At 32.5% G+C, this 17,676-nt stretch overlaps 3 protein-coding genes across 6 annotated transcripts; 1 reads left to right on the forward strand and 2 right to left on the reverse strand.

Annotated features, from left to right (window-relative positions):
* Positions 1-1,798: 1,798 nt before the first annotated feature.
* Positions 1,799-6,164, reverse strand: LOC122534227 (casein kinase I). The gene is made up of 6 exons (XM_043664660.1): positions 5,726-6,164; positions 4,551-4,660; positions 3,401-3,623; positions 3,025-3,318; positions 2,623-2,895; positions 1,799-2,435 (listed from the first exon to the last, which is right to left on the reverse strand). The coding sequence occupies exons 1-6, from the start codon at positions 5,855-5,857 to the stop codon at positions 2,427-2,429; spliced, it is 1,041 nt and encodes a 346-aa protein (XP_043520595.1). The 5' UTR covers positions 5,858-6,164; the 3' UTR covers positions 1,799-2,426.
* Positions 6,165-7,037: 873 nt separating this feature from the next.
* LOC122534240 (methionine--tRNA ligase, mitochondrial-like) lies at positions 7,038-11,093 on the forward strand. The gene is made up of 7 exons (XM_043664678.1): positions 7,038-7,477; positions 8,538-8,693; positions 8,786-9,060; positions 9,140-9,359; positions 9,437-9,663; positions 9,742-9,976; positions 10,053-11,093. Exons 1-7 carry the CDS (start codon positions 7,222-7,224, stop codon positions 10,613-10,615), a joined length of 1,932 nt encoding a protein of 643 aa, XP_043520613.1. The 5' UTR covers positions 7,038-7,221; the 3' UTR covers positions 10,616-11,093.
* A 213-nt stretch (positions 11,094-11,306) lies between these two features.
* LOC122534241 (dopamine receptor 1-like) lies at positions 11,307-17,312 on the reverse strand. 4 transcript variants are annotated; one of them, XM_043664683.1, is made up of 6 exons: positions 17,219-17,312; positions 16,386-16,695; positions 16,163-16,304; positions 15,174-15,277; positions 14,307-14,589; positions 11,307-12,542 (listed from the first exon to the last, which is right to left on the reverse strand). In XM_043664683.1, the coding sequence occupies exons 2-6, from the start codon at positions 16,544-16,546 to the stop codon at positions 12,258-12,260; spliced, it is 975 nt and encodes a 324-aa protein (XP_043520618.1). In that variant the 5' UTR covers positions 16,547-16,695; positions 17,219-17,312; the 3' UTR covers positions 11,307-12,257. The 4 variants fall into 4 exon arrangements, with proteins under 4 accessions (XP_043520618.1, XP_043520615.1, XP_043520617.1 ...); XM_043664680.1 differs by having other exon boundaries at positions 17,223-17,303; XM_043664682.1 differs by having other exon boundaries at positions 16,386-16,722; positions 17,219-17,295.
* Positions 17,313-17,676: the final 364 nt, after the last annotated feature.

The raw sequence follows: 17,676 nt of genomic DNA on the forward strand, positions 1-17,676 counted from the left end.
TTAATTACTGTCATAATTTTATTATACATACACACACGTATGTATGTACATATATAAAGCATTATCTGTATACAGAATGTCTTGTGAGGTATTCAACCAACTTTTCTTATGTATTTATTAAGTCATTAAGAATAAAGAAAGATATACATTATAGGTCTCCGTTTCGTAATTTTCATAAACATTTAATTTTGCTTTAGGTATAATGGTTCAATTGTTTATTTTCAGTGTATAAAATGTACATTATACTGATGTCAAGTTCATATACAAATTTTACTATGGCAAGTTATTATTATTATAATATTAAAAACATATAAGAACGACTTTTTTCAGTAAGTGAAATATAAAAAATATAAGAAATATTATTATAATAAAAATATTTGTAAAATTAATTAATCTATTATATCATTATTTTATTAGAACACTATTATAATATAGAAACAATTGTAATATTTATTGAAAACAGTGATTAGTACATAGATAAATTAAAGATCATCTATCTAAAAAATATTTAAGATAAAAAAAATGCAATTGAATTATTACTTCACTATTCACCTAACATTATGTTGTTTTTAATATAATTGGAGAACGAAATTAAATAGACCTATAGAGTATATGACATCTTTTTTATTCAGAACGATTTGCTCAACACGTGGGAAAAATCTGTTGAATACCTGGCGAGACATCCTATATATACACACATACATACCAGATAGTAATAAGTGCTTATTAATTATTCATTAACTTACTAGATCATTCATTCTCACTGCATAGTAGTACACACTTTTACTCATTAATTTTGTTTCTCAGTTTTTTAATTTTCAATAATAGCAATATTAATAATAAAAATAATAATATTAATGATAATAATAAACCATACGTTCACTGAAAGATATTTAGCGATTATATCTCTTTTCTTAATTACTGTCTAAAAACTTCAAATAAAGTTTCTTTCCAAAATATATAATGGTACACAAGATCCAGTTGTATTATCCCTTGTATCTTGGTTCGTACTAAGGTTGACCGGACGTTTTTTTTTTGTTTTTTTTTTATTTTTTTAAGAATATTTTTATAGTAAGTTGACATGAGTTAACACTATTGATTATACATCATTTTGGAAGTAGTGCTTGGAACATAGACGTGAATATTGGCGCAACTAGAATGGTTGATGTAAAAGAAAATTTTCAATGACAGAAACGAGATTTTTTGAAACTTCTACCGTGTGAAACGTGACTTCATATACGACATTTCGTTATGCATACCAACAACCAACTAACCGATTGAAGTCACGTAATATAAACTTAATATCGAAGCAATAGCACGGGAAATACCACTGCACAGTCTCTGCCATTAAAACTATACGGAAGAAGTCCTTTGGCTGGATCTGGTTACAGAGTTGCCTTCCATGCATCAAGTATTTTATGTACTAATTTTTATATATTTTTTTTAATTTAAATGTAAAGCAAACCTGTAATCCATCTCCAATACAGAAAAGTCTGTTTAATATTCATTTCATTTACCATGATCGACTAAATATACTCACAGAAAGAAAGAGAGTAAAGAGTGAAGTTTGTTAGGTCAGACTCGCTATTAATTTGTTCGTTTCTTGATCGATACAACGTATCTAAAAATTAAATTGCTGCTTTAANAAAAAAAAAAAAAAAATTACTAGAATAAATAATATCAAAGAAAAATCTTTGATACTACTGACATGATAATTTATGTAAGAAAAATATTAACATTTCTCTCAAAGTTACATTCGTCATATTTATACTGTATTGTACTGAGAATAAAACAAAAATCAGGAAGCAACAAACTGTATTTATCTCTCAGTACACTTATATATTTTCTTCATACTCTCACATAATCATTCACTCATCCTTACATTCTTTTCTCTATTTGTAGAATAGATATAAAATTTTATACGACGTACTCAATTAATTACCCCGAATGTTCAAGAATAGTCAAAACGTTCTCTCTTTCTTTCTATGAAAATTGTTTGTCGGAGTTTCGATTAAATCACACATTACACCGTTACGTGTAATCTTTTACAAAGGTCTTCGGGGCATCAAAACCTTTATTTCAATTATTATCAACGGTGAATTAAATAGGTAATAACAAAATAAGAACAAGCCACCTCTGGCTGATCTCACTTGGATTTTAAGCCCAAAGAGGTGGATCAACCAAAACTCTAAGCACTGAGAATACACTGAAGTTTTCACTAATCAGCGAATTCACAAACGTGTATCCGTGGCATTGTCCTTTACTCGTGTACGATACGCTTGTAATCGTAAATCTCCTCCTTAATGTAAACTTAGAGGATTGATTGATTTGACTCTTTGCATGGCATTCGTACAAAGTTGAGTACCTGATCTTGGACACTTTAGTGACTGCAAATAGGATTGATGCAATGACAAGTAATTATAGTTTTATCCTTTCTGAAACAAACAGTAAAAATTACACATTATATAAATGAAGAATAATATATTAGATGACATGACAACTAATACTAACGAAACTGAATATTAATATCAAATTTTAAAAGATAAATAATATATTATCAAGCTGTTATTTTATGCACATATAAATATCGAAGATAATGTAATTGGAAATATAAGATAGTACACCTGGTTGAGCGTTGGTCTGAGCGGGTGGCTGAGCTTGGGCTTGTCCCTGTCCCTGAGTATTTGATGTAGGTTGACTTGGACCACCTGCAGATCCTCCAACAACACAACTTTTTTGTTTCAACATAGTCCAATCAAAAGTATAATCATATTGATGATTCAATGTACGGAAAAGTATACGGAACAGTTGACGAAGATACATATAATCTGGGCTTTCTTCGAAACGTAAACCTCGTGTATAATTTAAATACATCGCGAATTCAGCAGGAAATCCCTAAATGAGAAGTTTAAAAAAATATAAATATATAATAAAAATATATAATCAATAAAAATATAAATTTCAATATAGAATCTATTTTAATTTTAATTCGAAGATACGAATTCACAAATATATTAGGCTTACCTTACATAAAACTTCCACAGGCGTGGACATTTTCTTTTCACTTATTTTTTCATATTTCTGCTTTTTGGTAGCAGCTTTAAGTCCTTGCCAAGGCAAAGATCCGCGATTGAAATACATAAGCACATAACCGAGTGATTCCATATCATCACGACGGCTCTGTTCTATTCCAAGATGTGCATTAATTGACGCATACCTTGCTGTACCTGTTAAATTTTTGTCTTCTCGATACATTATATGCAGTCTTGTACGACTATCTCTATACTTTTTAGCTAATCCAAAATCAATAAGAAAGAGCTAAAAATTTCAAAATAATTAATATTAGATTTTAATGAACATTAATGTACAAATTTTGTGAAAAGTAATATTAAAATCATACTTTGTTACAATGACGGCCAATACCCATTAAAAAATTGTCTGGTTTGATGTCTCTATGAATAAAATGTTTGCAATGAACATATTCAATCCTACCAATCATTTGGTCTGCCAACATTAAGACTGTTTTTATTGTGAATCTTCTGGTACAAAAAGTGAAAAGATCTTCAAGAGATGGACCAAGAAGGTCCATGACAAGTACATTATACTCTCGTTCTTGTCCATACCTATATTTAATAAAAAACTATTTATGAAATTGTATTTTCATTCAAAAATTAAACTTAATTGTCGTTTTTATAAATTAACTACATGTTAGATAACAATGTATATAACATTGCAGCATATAACATTAACCCTTTGCGGACGATCGACGCATGTATGTGTTTGGAGAAAACAAGCGATAGAACAAAAAAACGAAAATATATGAAACAAGTGATAGAACCTAAGACACATATATACGGTGGACAAATGATAGTCGGTTATGAAGAAGCTTGAGTTATTGGTTTAGTCAGTGTACTAGTCAGAAAGATTATTATATGAAAATTTTTGTAATTCTCACAAAAAATTTAATATAAGTGAAGAAGATAGCAATAAAGTAAATATTGTGTCTGATGGAGAAGAAATTTATAATAAAAGTAATGAAAACCTTAACAGAAGATGAACTTGATATTATAAATAACAATATCAAGGTGATCAACTTGAATAATAAATAAAATAAAAAGAGTTGAATGATATATTTTGAAGATTCAGAGTATGAGAATATTGATGACTTTGTGGACATTTACAAATTTTTTATGGTCAAATAATAATCTGAAACTTGTATTACATCATCTTGATAAAAGAAATCCAAGAATAAAAGCAAATATAAATTTCTCATTATACTTTTCAGAATTAATTTCACACATATACACATGTTTCAAATTTGAATTTAAATTCACTTAGGAATTTAAAAATGTGATATAGTGTGCAAACACGTAAGTATGAACTGTGATTTCAAACACTATATATCGCTATAGCAATTTGACTTGCACTTTAAAAAGTGATATATAAGTGATTTCAAATGACTCTACAAAGCGCTAGGCTTGGAATCATTCCATCCACAAAGAGTTAAGTATTTCTTACAATTAAGAAAAGCTATTAAAGATAATAGTTACCAACGTATATGAGGTATTCCTATACCACCATGCAAAATTTTATATAACTTTGACTCATACAGGAGTTGTGGATGTCGTGCACGTACGCTTTCCAATTTAACAGCAACCTCCTAAAATGACATATCACACATGTAATACAACTTATGATTAAGCTAAATTGAAATATTTGTACATAATACTATAGATTTACAAGTTTTATATACTCTTTTATATACTCCTAAACTATTAAAGTTTAATTTTGTTTTTCTTATGTCATATGTTATCAATTTAATTCATAATATTTGTATAAGTACTATATAGTATATGATTATTTTCATTTAATATTCTTTAAATAAAATACACTCTATCTATATTTAATATAAAAATAGTTGTTATATATATCATATATATGTAATATGTCTTATATTAATAATAAAATGTTTCATTTTAGCAATTCATTTTACAACATTCTACTTTACAAATAAGATATAATCAGATGACATAAGTTTTATAAATAAAATTATTATACAATATTCATAAGTAAAAGATATGATAAAAACTCTTTATGTAAAAGAAGAATAACTTGTGGTGCAATTTATTTAAAACACTTTCATACAAATGCAAAGAAATAGAGAATGATTTGAGCGACAGAAGAATTTTGACTGTATAAAAATGATGCTTAAATAACTACTTACTATATTGTAATAGTTATTTTATAACAAATATTACAGACATATGTATTCTAATAACATATTGCCTTATGATCTACACATGTAAACAATATGTATATTAACTGTTCTTTTTTACATATAGAGGTTAATCACATTGGGAAAAAGTTGGGCAAACATTTGCAGTTAAACAAATGTACCAATGAAATTTTTAAAAATAGCCTAACTTGGTATGGTTGACCAAGTAACTGTAACTCCGTCGAGATGGAAAATTCACAAGTTGCAAATTCCTCCAAGAGAAAACAATGGATATTTCGCGTAACCAATAACAATATCATTAAAAAAAAAAAACATATTTCGTAAGAAGCTTAATAACGACATCGTAAGGGAAATTTTAGTTACAATATTGCGACTGGGTGAATAACTTGTTACGTTGTTAAGGGGATGAAAGGATAAAAAGAAACGAACTGAGGAAAGGAGGAAGATACGTGCTGGCAGGTCGGTCTCACGTGAAACGGTACTCCTTACCTCACCATTAGAGATGTTGATACCGAGGTAAATGTCGCCAAAGGATCCCGAGCCAATCTTTCTCAACAGCCTGTATTTGCCACCCACGATAAATTCATTCTTTGCCACTGACATCGCCAACTGCATCGACATATTGCTCTTGCCTTCCCTATTTCTGTCCTTCCTCCGCTAGAACCGACGGCGGACTCTGCGACTGGTTCACGTCGGAATCAAACCTGATTTAAAGTACTAAGCGTACCCGATAGGACTTATACGCCATTTACTGGCAAACTGAACGATGCTGACTCTTTCCAAAGCCGTAACAATCTTGAGATTTTCTTCGATGAGATCCGTTTGGGAAACAGTAGCCAAAAGTCACTCTCTAGTGGCACAACAAAACCCCACTAATACGCCGACATTTTCCCTTTCGCTAGAAGCACGAGAGCAACTGACGTTGCGGAAACGATGCGTCACGGCGGGCGGCGTTCAAGTCAGAGTCCTTATCAACAAATCGTTGCCAATTAATCACACTATCTTTTCGATCAAACCATCTGGGAACTTTTTATATTAATTACGAGAAAAATTTCGTGTTGACTTAGCTGCGAGTTTATTACCGTCTTGAAATTTAATTACGCGAAATGACTCGCTTGAATTCGCGGTACTAGATTCTCCTCAGGGCCGTACCAATTACGCTGCGATTCCTCGAACAAGCACCGTGTCTTTCACAGTGACGTCTATATCAGTGCGTTGTTAAAATTGGAATTTTTTTCACTGTGAGTCGCGCATTTTGTTTTTTCCCTTCACAGCTATTTAGCGTTTAACAAGAAAAATTTTCTCGTCGAATGTGAGAGACTTCAATGAAAACAAAAAAATAATAAGCAAGAATATTTTACGTTTTCATATTTCACCTTTACGTTTTTTCCTTTTGTCTGTTTTATATTTCAAAATTTTATATGAGAAATAACACGAGTTAAATCGAATAATTTTAAAGGATTTGAACTATTTCTAGTTAATATTGTTATACTCTTGTAGTACTTATTGCTAATTTTAAGAGCATGAAATTACGTTCTCTCAAGTAATTCCTTTGTGAAACAGCCGATGTTGATTTAAGAATTTGAACTTGGTAAAGGATGCATGCATAAACGATATGTATATACAATTTTTGTTATATATACATGTAATATATTTCAGAGCGATATAGGTCAAAAGTACCATTACTGTTTTAAGGATATGCATTTGTATATAGCTACATTACTGATCATACCGGAACCTTGTGCTACTTATTAGAAATTAATACGAGATAAATTTTGCACTTTTTATTTATCGTTTATTTCACCTTGAAAATGTATTTGATTGAAAAGTATTTTCTCGTTTACGATTTTAATAGCATTTAGCATAAAATATGAATTTTATAAAGCACTTAGCGCCATCTAAGCTGCACGTGATGAAACGAATGTGTCGAACCTTTTTGCATTTATATTGTTGAAATTGATAATAAATTAAATATTGAATGACCGATGGCAATTCCTTCGCAGAACGCGATACGGTTACCGTTGTTAATGTCTATGAGAAACGTCTTTGTTGGTACGAACAATTGCAACAAGAGATACATTATGACAACTTGCACAAAGCTTGAAAAAGCTTTGGAAAATCTTGAAAAAAATCCTTTCTTCGAGAAGTATGCTAAGAAAATAGCAAAATTCCAACAGACCAATCCAGAAGAGTTCTTACAGCGGGTTGAAAAGGAAGAAGAGAAAATTCAAAGAAGGAGAGGTACCATAACCTATTTAGTATTGCATATTTAGTATTGCATTTTTATTATTGATATATTGTCTTTTCAATTATATACTTGTTTTTTTATTATTTAAATGTAATAAATATAGAAATATAGAAAATAATGGTGTAAGCATGTTATTTTAAATTGTCAAACCAAATTGCTTTTACTTCTAATAGCTAGTCATAATTAAGCTATGTTATTTTGATTTTTTGACATACATATTATTAAATTGAAGAAAAACAGGAAGAAGAGTATAAATATTATGAAAGCCAAGCAAAACCATACTTGAAACAAAACAAACAACCTGAGCAAGCACAATTAAATACCATTATGAAACTCGATATGATTCAAGATAAAACAAAGGATGAAATCATAAGCATTTGGAAAGATTATCATAAAGATAAAGATTATATATGTGGAATATTAATGCCAGAGCAATTTAATAAAATGTTTGAACGTGGAAAACAGTATTCAACGTTTTTGTTGCCGTTACCTAGAAAAGAAGGATATGAGTTTATTGTTAGTCAATTTTGTGGATTAGAGATCCATATGACACCGCTATTATGGTATCAAACACATAAAGAAAATGCGCCAGAATGTTTAACTCTTGTTCATTATACTGAATTTAAAGATGAAAAAGGAATTGTTCTTATGCGGGGTGAATTTGATAAAAAATGTATTAATGTGCAGGAAGCACAATGTTTAGTAAATGAATTACAATTATATTATTGTACAGACAGTGTCAAGAGATTAGAACTATTGAAAACCTTTACTAATAAGCCTGATGAATTTAAACATATGAATCTTATAGCACAGTTAGAATCAATACAATTAGAATTGTAATAATTGAATAATGAATATAAAATGGATTGTAATTATATTTTATTTGATACTGCAGATATACTGAATTTGTATATAGTAGTCTGAAAATAAAATGATAAAGTAAAATATTTACATTGAGTTGTTTATTAACTTTAATTGCAACTATAGTTGAATGGCAAATGTTTTTTTATTTTGAATACTTCTGCTGTACAATAATTTCAATTTTAATTACAGTCCATTTGTCAAGATCTTGTCATACTCAGTCTTTATGGACGTTCCCATTCTTAATGACAAGAATACAACCATGGACTTATGCTAAAAAAAGGAATTTTAGTGATCATGTAAATAAAAGCATATATATTACTACACCTATATTTTATGTTAATGCTGGTATGTTACTATAAACAGAAGAATTTGTTTTATAAATGCATAGAAATATACATTATGACAGTTAATATTAAAACATTGATATTTTTTTTTAGGACCACATATTGGACATCTTTATACAGCAATCTTAGCAGATGCCATAGCTAGGTTTAATACTATGCTAGGACATTCTGTGTTTTTATGTACAGGTACAGATGAACATGGCACAAAAGTTCAAAAAGCTGCAAATAATACAAATTTATCCATTTTTCAATATTGTACTCAAGTTTCACATGAGTTTCAAGAAATGTGCGATGTGTTTCATGTTCATTATTCAAAGTTCATTAGAACAACTGAAAAACAACATCAGGAAGCAGTTTCTCATTTTTGGGTTGTTAAATTTATAAAGTTTAAAATCTTATTAATCAATAATTTTGAACAAATGAATATATGAAGTTAAAATTTTACAGAATTGTTTAGAAAAAAACGGATATATTTATCGAGGAAAATATTCTGGCTGGTATAATGTATCAGAAGAAGCATTTGTTCCAGATAAAGACGTAGTAAAGATTGTTGATAGCAATCAAGGATATACGGAATCAGGAGATTTAGTAGAATGGATGGATGAAGAAAGTTATAAATTTCGACTTTCTTCTTTTAAAGATGAATTAAAAAGTTGGCTGAAAAATGGTATATATCCAATTTGATTTAATGAATTTGACTTAACTGAAAGACATGGCAATTTTAATATTTGAAATTATATTTAGAAAATGTAATAGAACCGGCAGTATATCGCAATATATTGATTCAATGGTTAGACGATTTACAAGACTTAAGTATTTCTAGACCTAGTAAACGAGTGTCTTGGGCAATTCCGACTCCTTCTGATAAATCTCATACAGTATATGTATGGTTGGATGCATTAGTTAATTATTTAACTTCAGTAGGATATCCAGATGATTCATTTAAAAAATTTTGGCCACCAACTGTACAAGTAAATGTCTTTATCTCATTCATAAAATAAGTTTCTCATAAATTTCTAAATAAAAATCAAAAAATATTTTCAAATTAGGTTATAGGAAAAGATATACTGAAGTTTCATGGTATATATTGGCCAGCATTTTTAATGGCTGCTGGTCTGGAACTGCCAAGGAAACTTGTATGTCATGGACATTGGGCTGTTAAAGATAAAAAGATGTCAAAATCCAAAGGAAATGTAACATCACCTTTTAACGTGATGAGAACTTATACACAAGATGGTCTGAGGTATTTTCTTTTACGACAAGCTGTACTGGACACAGATGCAAGTAAGACAAAGAATACATAATATATTTCGAGTATTGTTCTTTTTTTATTACCTAATACTTTATTTCCTTTTTGTAGATTATAACGAATTGAAAATTCAAAATATATTAAATTCTGAACTTGCCAACGTAATAGGTAATTTAATTAATCGCTGTTTTGGTGGAAATATTAATCCAGACAGAATAATATATAACTTTGCTGAATATAAAAATATTTTAAAATCTGAGATAGCCCTTAAGAATATAAAAGCTTTGGAAGAATTAGGTGACAATGCTAAGATGTGCTATGAGAAATATAATTTCTATCATGCAGTAGATATTGTGTTGAATATGTTACGCACGTCTAATCAAATGTTTCAACATTATGAACCGTGGAATTTATGCAAATCAAAAGATCTTGATTCTGTAAAGCAACTTGAAGCTGTGGTATCTTTAGCTTTGGAAAGTTTACGAATAGCCGGTTTAGTATTGTATCCTATTATACCAAATTCGGCTTCTAAACTTCTTGATTTTCTTCAAGTTCCAGAAGGAAATCGTACCTGGGAAGATACAAAACCGATTCATTTAACAAATGCTTCGAATGAAACAAAACACGCTTTGTCGGAGAATATATTATTTTTTAGAAGAATAAAAAGTTATTAATATTAAATAGGTTTAGGATGATAAGGATGTAATAAAATATTGCAAATTTGATATTCGCGTGGAAGTCTTACGTTAATATATTTACAGAGAACGGTCATTCAAATATATCATTAGTATACATCGACTTCGTGCACATATCATTCCGACAGAGAAAACACAGGATCTCTTTGATTTTTTTCTTTTTTTTTTTTTTATCTAATTACGGTATCCTAAGTGTAATTTTTCATTTGCCGGAATGTAGTACACATTGTGAATCGCTGATATAGATGGAAGAGACTCAATGAGCGTCGGTTGCATTTCGCAAGGATTTTTCTCGCTTAGATAAGTGACGCAGATTTGAGTTAGATTCGACGGGTTGCGCAACAGTTTTGGCGACACGTTAGCACCTAAACGAAATATCGCTTACAATGCAAAAATACGTGGATCGCGTGTTGGTGTCCCGTCAAATAGAAAAATAAATAAATGACTATTTACAAGATGGAAAATGAATCTGTGCGGATTCCACCGCGATCCTAGTACTAATATAAGCTACGATTCGATAGACGTTACTATTAGTACTTCATGTAACATCCAGCTTTACATCGTAGATGCACTATTAATATGATTTTATAATTACAATTGCTTTATGTTATCTAAACACTAGTTTCAAATTTTTCTACGCATGAATTTTAATTCTCATCTCGTTCTTTTCTTTTTCTTGCCCTTTTTCTCTTACTTTTGAAATTGAATATCCTCCTGTTCGATTTTTTTTTTTTTTTAAATAATTCGTGTTCATTCCTTTTATTGTAAGAGCAGATTATGTCTCACGGATATGTTTTGAACTACCTTTTGGTGATTGTCTTTACGTAAATATTCCTTCTTAATCGTCCATTTATATATCGATAAGTTCTCTTCCCCTTTCACTGTTCGTGAATAAAAAAATATTCCAGCAAGAAAATTTATATGCAATTTTTGTCATTCGGGGTGAGAGGGGAAAGAAAAGAAAGGGAAACGTAGTACTGTTAACAGTGATGACTGTTGCTCACTGCGATAAAACCTATATTATTTTGAAATATATTTTACATGTAAAATTACGGTGGTTCAACTCGGGTCGCTTATTGGACGATACGAAAAATATATCGAATACTTGTCTCGAGGAGAAGTTCGATAATGAATTCGATATCTCGAAAAGTATTTGGAGATTTTTGTAACGGTTTCCTGAACGATGGAACGGCGAGTTAACGGTTCTAAGTGTTTGTGAATGTTCGTAAATTTTGTTCTAAATGTTCGTAAATTTTGTTCTAAATGTTCGTAAATTTTGTTCCATTCGTATGACCGTGTATGGGAACCTGAAAAATTATACATGGATATGTTTGTGTAACGCTCTTCGATTCAATCGAAACAATTCGTACCAAGAACGTAGAATACCACGCGCAAGACTGACGACAGGAAGAACGTATCATTTCTGTCATGGTTTCATTTACGTGTGTTACGTGTTAGTAAAATCACTCGTACAGGATCAATGACCGCGATGGAAAATCGCGAATTGCAGTTAAACCGGCGAAATGTCCGAGAAGGTGAAATGCGCACCTTTGACGCGCAGAAGCGCGATTTTCGTTCGATAGGAAGATCGATAAATCTGAGGGGGGAGATTCGAGTTTGATTATATCGCACTAACGATAGTATCGCGATGCCTCTGCGCCATTATTCCGACTTGACAACTGTCCGCGCTTGATCTTGGGCTAATGTTACATTCGACCATAGACCCGTTCCGTTTCTGTACAACCACGGATCGAAATTCTCCGCATTCGCTAGTCGACGGTTGGTTCCCTCGGGCTCTCGCACCTTTTGTGAGAATTCTCTTGAACGCCTCTCGGAATTCTGTGTTGAAGATGCTGTAGATGATCGGATTGAAGGCCGAGTTGCTGTAGCCGAGCCAAGTGAGTACCTGTTGCATAACAAATTTCATATTTATTCTTTTCTTATTTATTTTTCTTTTTACCACCTCTTTTCATTTTCATGATCATAACATCAATCATAATTCGAGCCTTGACAATGCATTCGAATCGAATGGTTGAGTGCTTGTTCACCCCTTCCCCCTGCCACTTCCCCCTCCCCCCTCCATCTTCCCCTTTCGACTAAATTCGTGTTTATTCGTAATGCGCGCCTTTGCCATTCGTTTGGTTTAAATCAGAGGTTCTCAAACTAGTTTGGCCTGTTACGCCCTTTTCAGATAAAAAAAAATTAGCACCCCTTTGAAAATCGGCTTCCTTTTTTAAGTGAACAAACAAAAATGTAGTGACAAATTCGCGTTATTTTATGTATCTATATTTGTACCTACGTCCTTCAACGTAGCAAGGGAAGATGTTGCAAATAAGACACGTTGAAGCTTAAACTTATAAGATTATCTGATCGGTTACAATTTGCATTTTCTGTGTTTATTTAAAAAAATAAAGCATCCAATTGCATTGATTAGATGAAACATGCACGAACGACTTTTTAAAATTCTTTTATCTCTTCCTCTTTCTTTATTTTCTCACCCCCCTGCCCGTTGCACTTGAAATTACTTATCATCCTTTTGAATCAGTATAACGCCTATCAGGGGGAGCTGTCGCTTGGAAAGCACTGGTCTAGATTGGCGCCATTATAATTCGAAAATCTTTATAAAATCATAATTTCGTTCATTCTCTCTTTGTCCCATTCTAAGCACTTCTACAATTCTTTGAGAAATGCATCTACGAATTTATTTTATCTCGAATTGTTACCACCAATTGTTCAAAAAGTTAGAATTTAATGACCATTGTACATTATTCTTCATCATTCCAATGTGAATCGGGTCGAATTCGACAATGTAAATGGTTGAAAAGATAATTATTACAAATGTAATGTTGCGTTAACGCAATTTTGATTTTTAGTAGATTAATGAGAAATCGCAAAGGAAAGCAGTATTCCTTTTTCTTTTTTTTTGTGTGTGTGTGGAAATATAAAAATTTATTCGAATACTTGGTTTCCTTTGGAAATGGTATAAGAATCGACTGAAAAGTAATAATCTTTCGTCTGTATCTCGAGAACGAAAGCAGTTATCGAAATGAATAAAGGGGAAAATGAAAGTACAATTCATTAGCACAATTTATATTTGTTTTTCCGCGTAATGTCCGTTAATCCCCGATAAACTTTTGCCAACGCGTGACGAGTTTTTTCGTTCTGTCAGCAAAGAATTTTGGCTTTTTACTTTTGACAGAGGAAGCCTTGAGTGTCCTTTTTCAATTCAAGAAAGCCAAATTCGGGTCTCAAATCGTAACACATTGCTTAAATCTCGTTGATATCGTAAATTCGTTGATATTGAATCTTTAAATACTGTTCTTGGAAAATTTCTAATTTAGTGATTTTTTTCTCTGTGTTGTTTTTAATAAAGCGCAAATAAAAAGAAATGCTCATGTTACTCAGTATAGAAGATTGAAAGAACAAAACGAAGAAGAGTGTGTAGCGAGATAGCCAAAATCGGAAATTAGCTAAACTAGAAATTTACCCTGACTGTGTCGAGCAAAACGATATGGACACTTGGCATGTTTGTAACAAAAAAGACATAGCTATAAAGCGAGTGTTCACGCAGAACTGTATTTTATTTCGTTCGGAGGCACAGACGAAAGTTCATTCTTCGTCCCAGCCGATCCTCGTATCTTGTAAGAAAAGTAAAGAGAAATGGTCATACTTGGAACGCTCGGACTGATATGCAGGTCTTGCAATATGAAGCGACGATATTTACGCAGAAAAAGGGTACCCAGCATATTAAGAAAACGCCCATAATTACACCCACTGTTATAGCGGCTTTGTGATCGGACACGTGATAAGGGCTTGTCGGCTTCGTTTTTGTTTGTGGCTTTGGTGGTTTGTTGCGTGTGCTTTTCGCACGAAAACTCTTGGCCATTGAGGTGTCCGGCAGCTTCGTTACTGCGCGGATGCTTTTTACGTGTTTCTGCGCGTAGCAATAGAGCCTGGAAACATCAAATGACAATCATGAGTGAGAAAACTCTTTGAAGAGTATATTATTGATAACTAAAGGATTTCGAGCGTTGTTTCCTTAATCTGTCTTAAAAAATATAACGCGACGTTAGTCTACATTTGAAGATGTACACGAGAACAACACGAAAAGTCAAATTTCCTGTTCTTTACAGCTGTTTGCCTTTTCACTTGTTTCTGAATTTCAACGCGCGTTCCTTCGTATTCTTCGAAATTTTAAAAATGTTACTCGCCGATAGCGTAACATCAGCCAATAACGCAACATAAATTTGTCCTGCTGTTGTTTAGAAAATTCCCACTTTGATGCTACAACCATTTTTCTAAATACCAATGTATGATTGATTTTAAAATATTCAACGTTATTATATCTCTTCGTATATCTATCTCTTTAATTTGGCTTGTCAATTTGTCAGTTATTTAAAAAAAAAAAAAAACTTACATCTTTGAGGTCTAACAGTTTTTATTCGTAGAGAAAATCAAGAGAAACTGTACTTATCATGTCTTTCTCCTTCGATCTTCATTATTCTCTCAGTATTCCTTAAAATTATTTCAAGCTTACCTGCAATAAATCCCCAGCATTACGATGCAGGGCACGTAAAAAGATATAGAAGAGGAGACTATCGCGTAGGTGAGTGTGAGGTCTAAGGCGCACATAGGATGTTCCTAAAAGATAAAACGAAAAACGAAGAGTAGACGCGTCTGTTTGAACGAAGGATCATTTCTATTCGTGTATCACGCCGGACAGATCAAATTTTGAACGAGCAAAGAGCGAATTGTTAGAACGTCCCTTCTGCTTCAATATCCATTGAAAATTGGCTTTCTGCTCGATTTCGATTAGCTATATTATGTAGGTCACTGCATAAATTCTTTTTGCCTCTTCGTTCATGCAAGTAAGCTATCAATGTTAGAATAAATATAATATTGCTATAAGTAAATAATAGTACTATATATAATAAATCGATAATAAACGCTTCTAGAACGTACAGAAGATAGAAATAAGATATTTTTATTAGTTTCCCAATAATCGAGTATTCAGAAAGGTTTTCTCCTCTGACAAAAATTTGGCGTCGATAGATTTTCATTTTCTCTCAAGTATAGGCAAAACAATCTAGAAAAGATTGGAAACAAAAAGTCGAATAGTTTAAGATGGTCAGAAATGCAGCAGGTCTTTTTTATCAATAGGAAGAGATTGTTATAAAAGAGACATTTGTTGTTACACGGTGTACAACAAGAAAAAAAAATTATAATGTTCCCAAGATTAAAATTAAAATTGAGAAATTAGCATGTTCAGTGGATAGTGTGCGGCACCATCGTTGCACAATCATTGCATCGATCTTTTTCTACAATTTTTCAATTAAATTACATCTTGCGAAAAAAAACACAGAATATACAAGTCCGGAAAGCTTTTAAGCATCAGCGTATTTTATGTTTTACTAGCCTCCTTGCCGTGTCGTATTATTATAGATGGACGTTTGTCGAAGTCGAATTTATAAAAGATATACTCTGGTAGGCGGGAAACATCTGCGTAGTGATATTTATCGTACATACTTCTTCACCATCGTCGTAAATTAGGGGCTCGTCCGCTCGGTGAAGGCCTAGGCTGATCGGCACGAAGGATATGAGTCCTGCGAGCAACCATACGATAGCGATTCCAGCAACCGCGACTCTCCTTGTCACCCAACGGCCGTATCTGACCGCGAAAAAAAAAAAGAGAGCATTTGCTCGAATGAGTTATAAGACGAACGGAAATATTAGGAATTGAAATATTTACCTGAGCGGGTCCTTTATGTGAATGTAACGATCGAGAGAGATTGCGCAAAGATTCAGAATAGAGGCAGTGCTGCACATAACGTCAAAAGCGATCCAGGTGTCGCAGAATCGCGGTCCAAACACCCAATAGCCAAGAAGATCGTTCACCCCGGCGAATGTCATAACCAGACAACCGACGAACAGGTCGGCTATAGCGAGGGAGGCCAGGAATAAATTTCCTATCCTCCGTAAACCGCGGTCCGTGTAAATTGCCACGCAGACTAAAATGTTGCCCGCGACGGATAAAAATATCAAGATCAGGAAGAGAAGTCCTGAAAGAATCGGTCGAACAGACTGGGCTAGTGGAGAATCGATTGTGTTTGCTCAAAAAAGAAAAGAAAAAAAATAGTAAATCGCTCATCCCTCGAAGAGCTGAGTTGAGAATTCATCGGATGTATGATGATGTATGATGATGTTGGACAATATATTATATATATATATATATCTAACTGTAATCCGGTGGGGAATGAGAAAGAAAAGTTAAAATGGTGTATCTTAAACCGTAAGATAAATGTATCGCGTGGACGGGAAGGAATGATGCGTTGTGTCAGAAGACGTTGTGCAAAGGTGTAAGCAAATTGTGACTGACGTGAGAGAAAGTATGAGAGACAAGGCGAGGAGGCAAGAGGAAGAGAAACGAATCATGAAAGAGAGATGGAACGTAGAATGAAACAGAGGATGGGAACAGAGGGATACATATAGCGAGATTAGATCAAAGTTTTCGAGTGAAGGGCCTCCCAGAGGGTTGTCTTCGAGGGGCGAGTCGCGATCGATCAAATGGGAAGTTTAGCGAACCAACTAGAAGCACCGACAACAGCGAGAAAGTGTCTTCAGGCAGATCTTCTTCCCCGTCTGTCAGGTTGTTCTGTGAACAGACAAGGAGATTTCCTATGTACGTTAGATCTTCCGGTACGTTATAATTTGCAAGAGTCTACAAAATTGTCTCTTCAATCTTAACGTATGTGTGTATGTACATACATAAGCAGAGCAGCCTTACGATTTAACAGTGTCAAACCTGTGTCACGAGTAAATAGATCATTCAACGCTTTATTAGAAAAACTATATAATATTTGACAGTACATTGACCTTCAATTTCACATTGTTCAATTTTTAACTTAAAAAGAATGTGTTAATATATATGGTACAAAGAGTTTGTCGAGTCTCATCGAGACAAAGTGAAATTAAAATAAGTTTCACAGGGTAACAAATTGGGTTAGGTTGTCACACAGTGATCTCAACTGTGTTACTTTTCT

The sequence above is a fragment of the Frieseomelitta varia genome, unplaced genomic scaffold, assembly GCF_011392965.1.
Source record: "Frieseomelitta varia isolate USP_RPSP 00005682 unplaced genomic scaffold, Fvar_1.2 scaffold_580, whole genome shotgun sequence".
In the NCBI taxonomy this organism is placed as follows: Eukaryota; Metazoa; Arthropoda; class Insecta; order Hymenoptera; family Apidae; genus Frieseomelitta; species Frieseomelitta varia.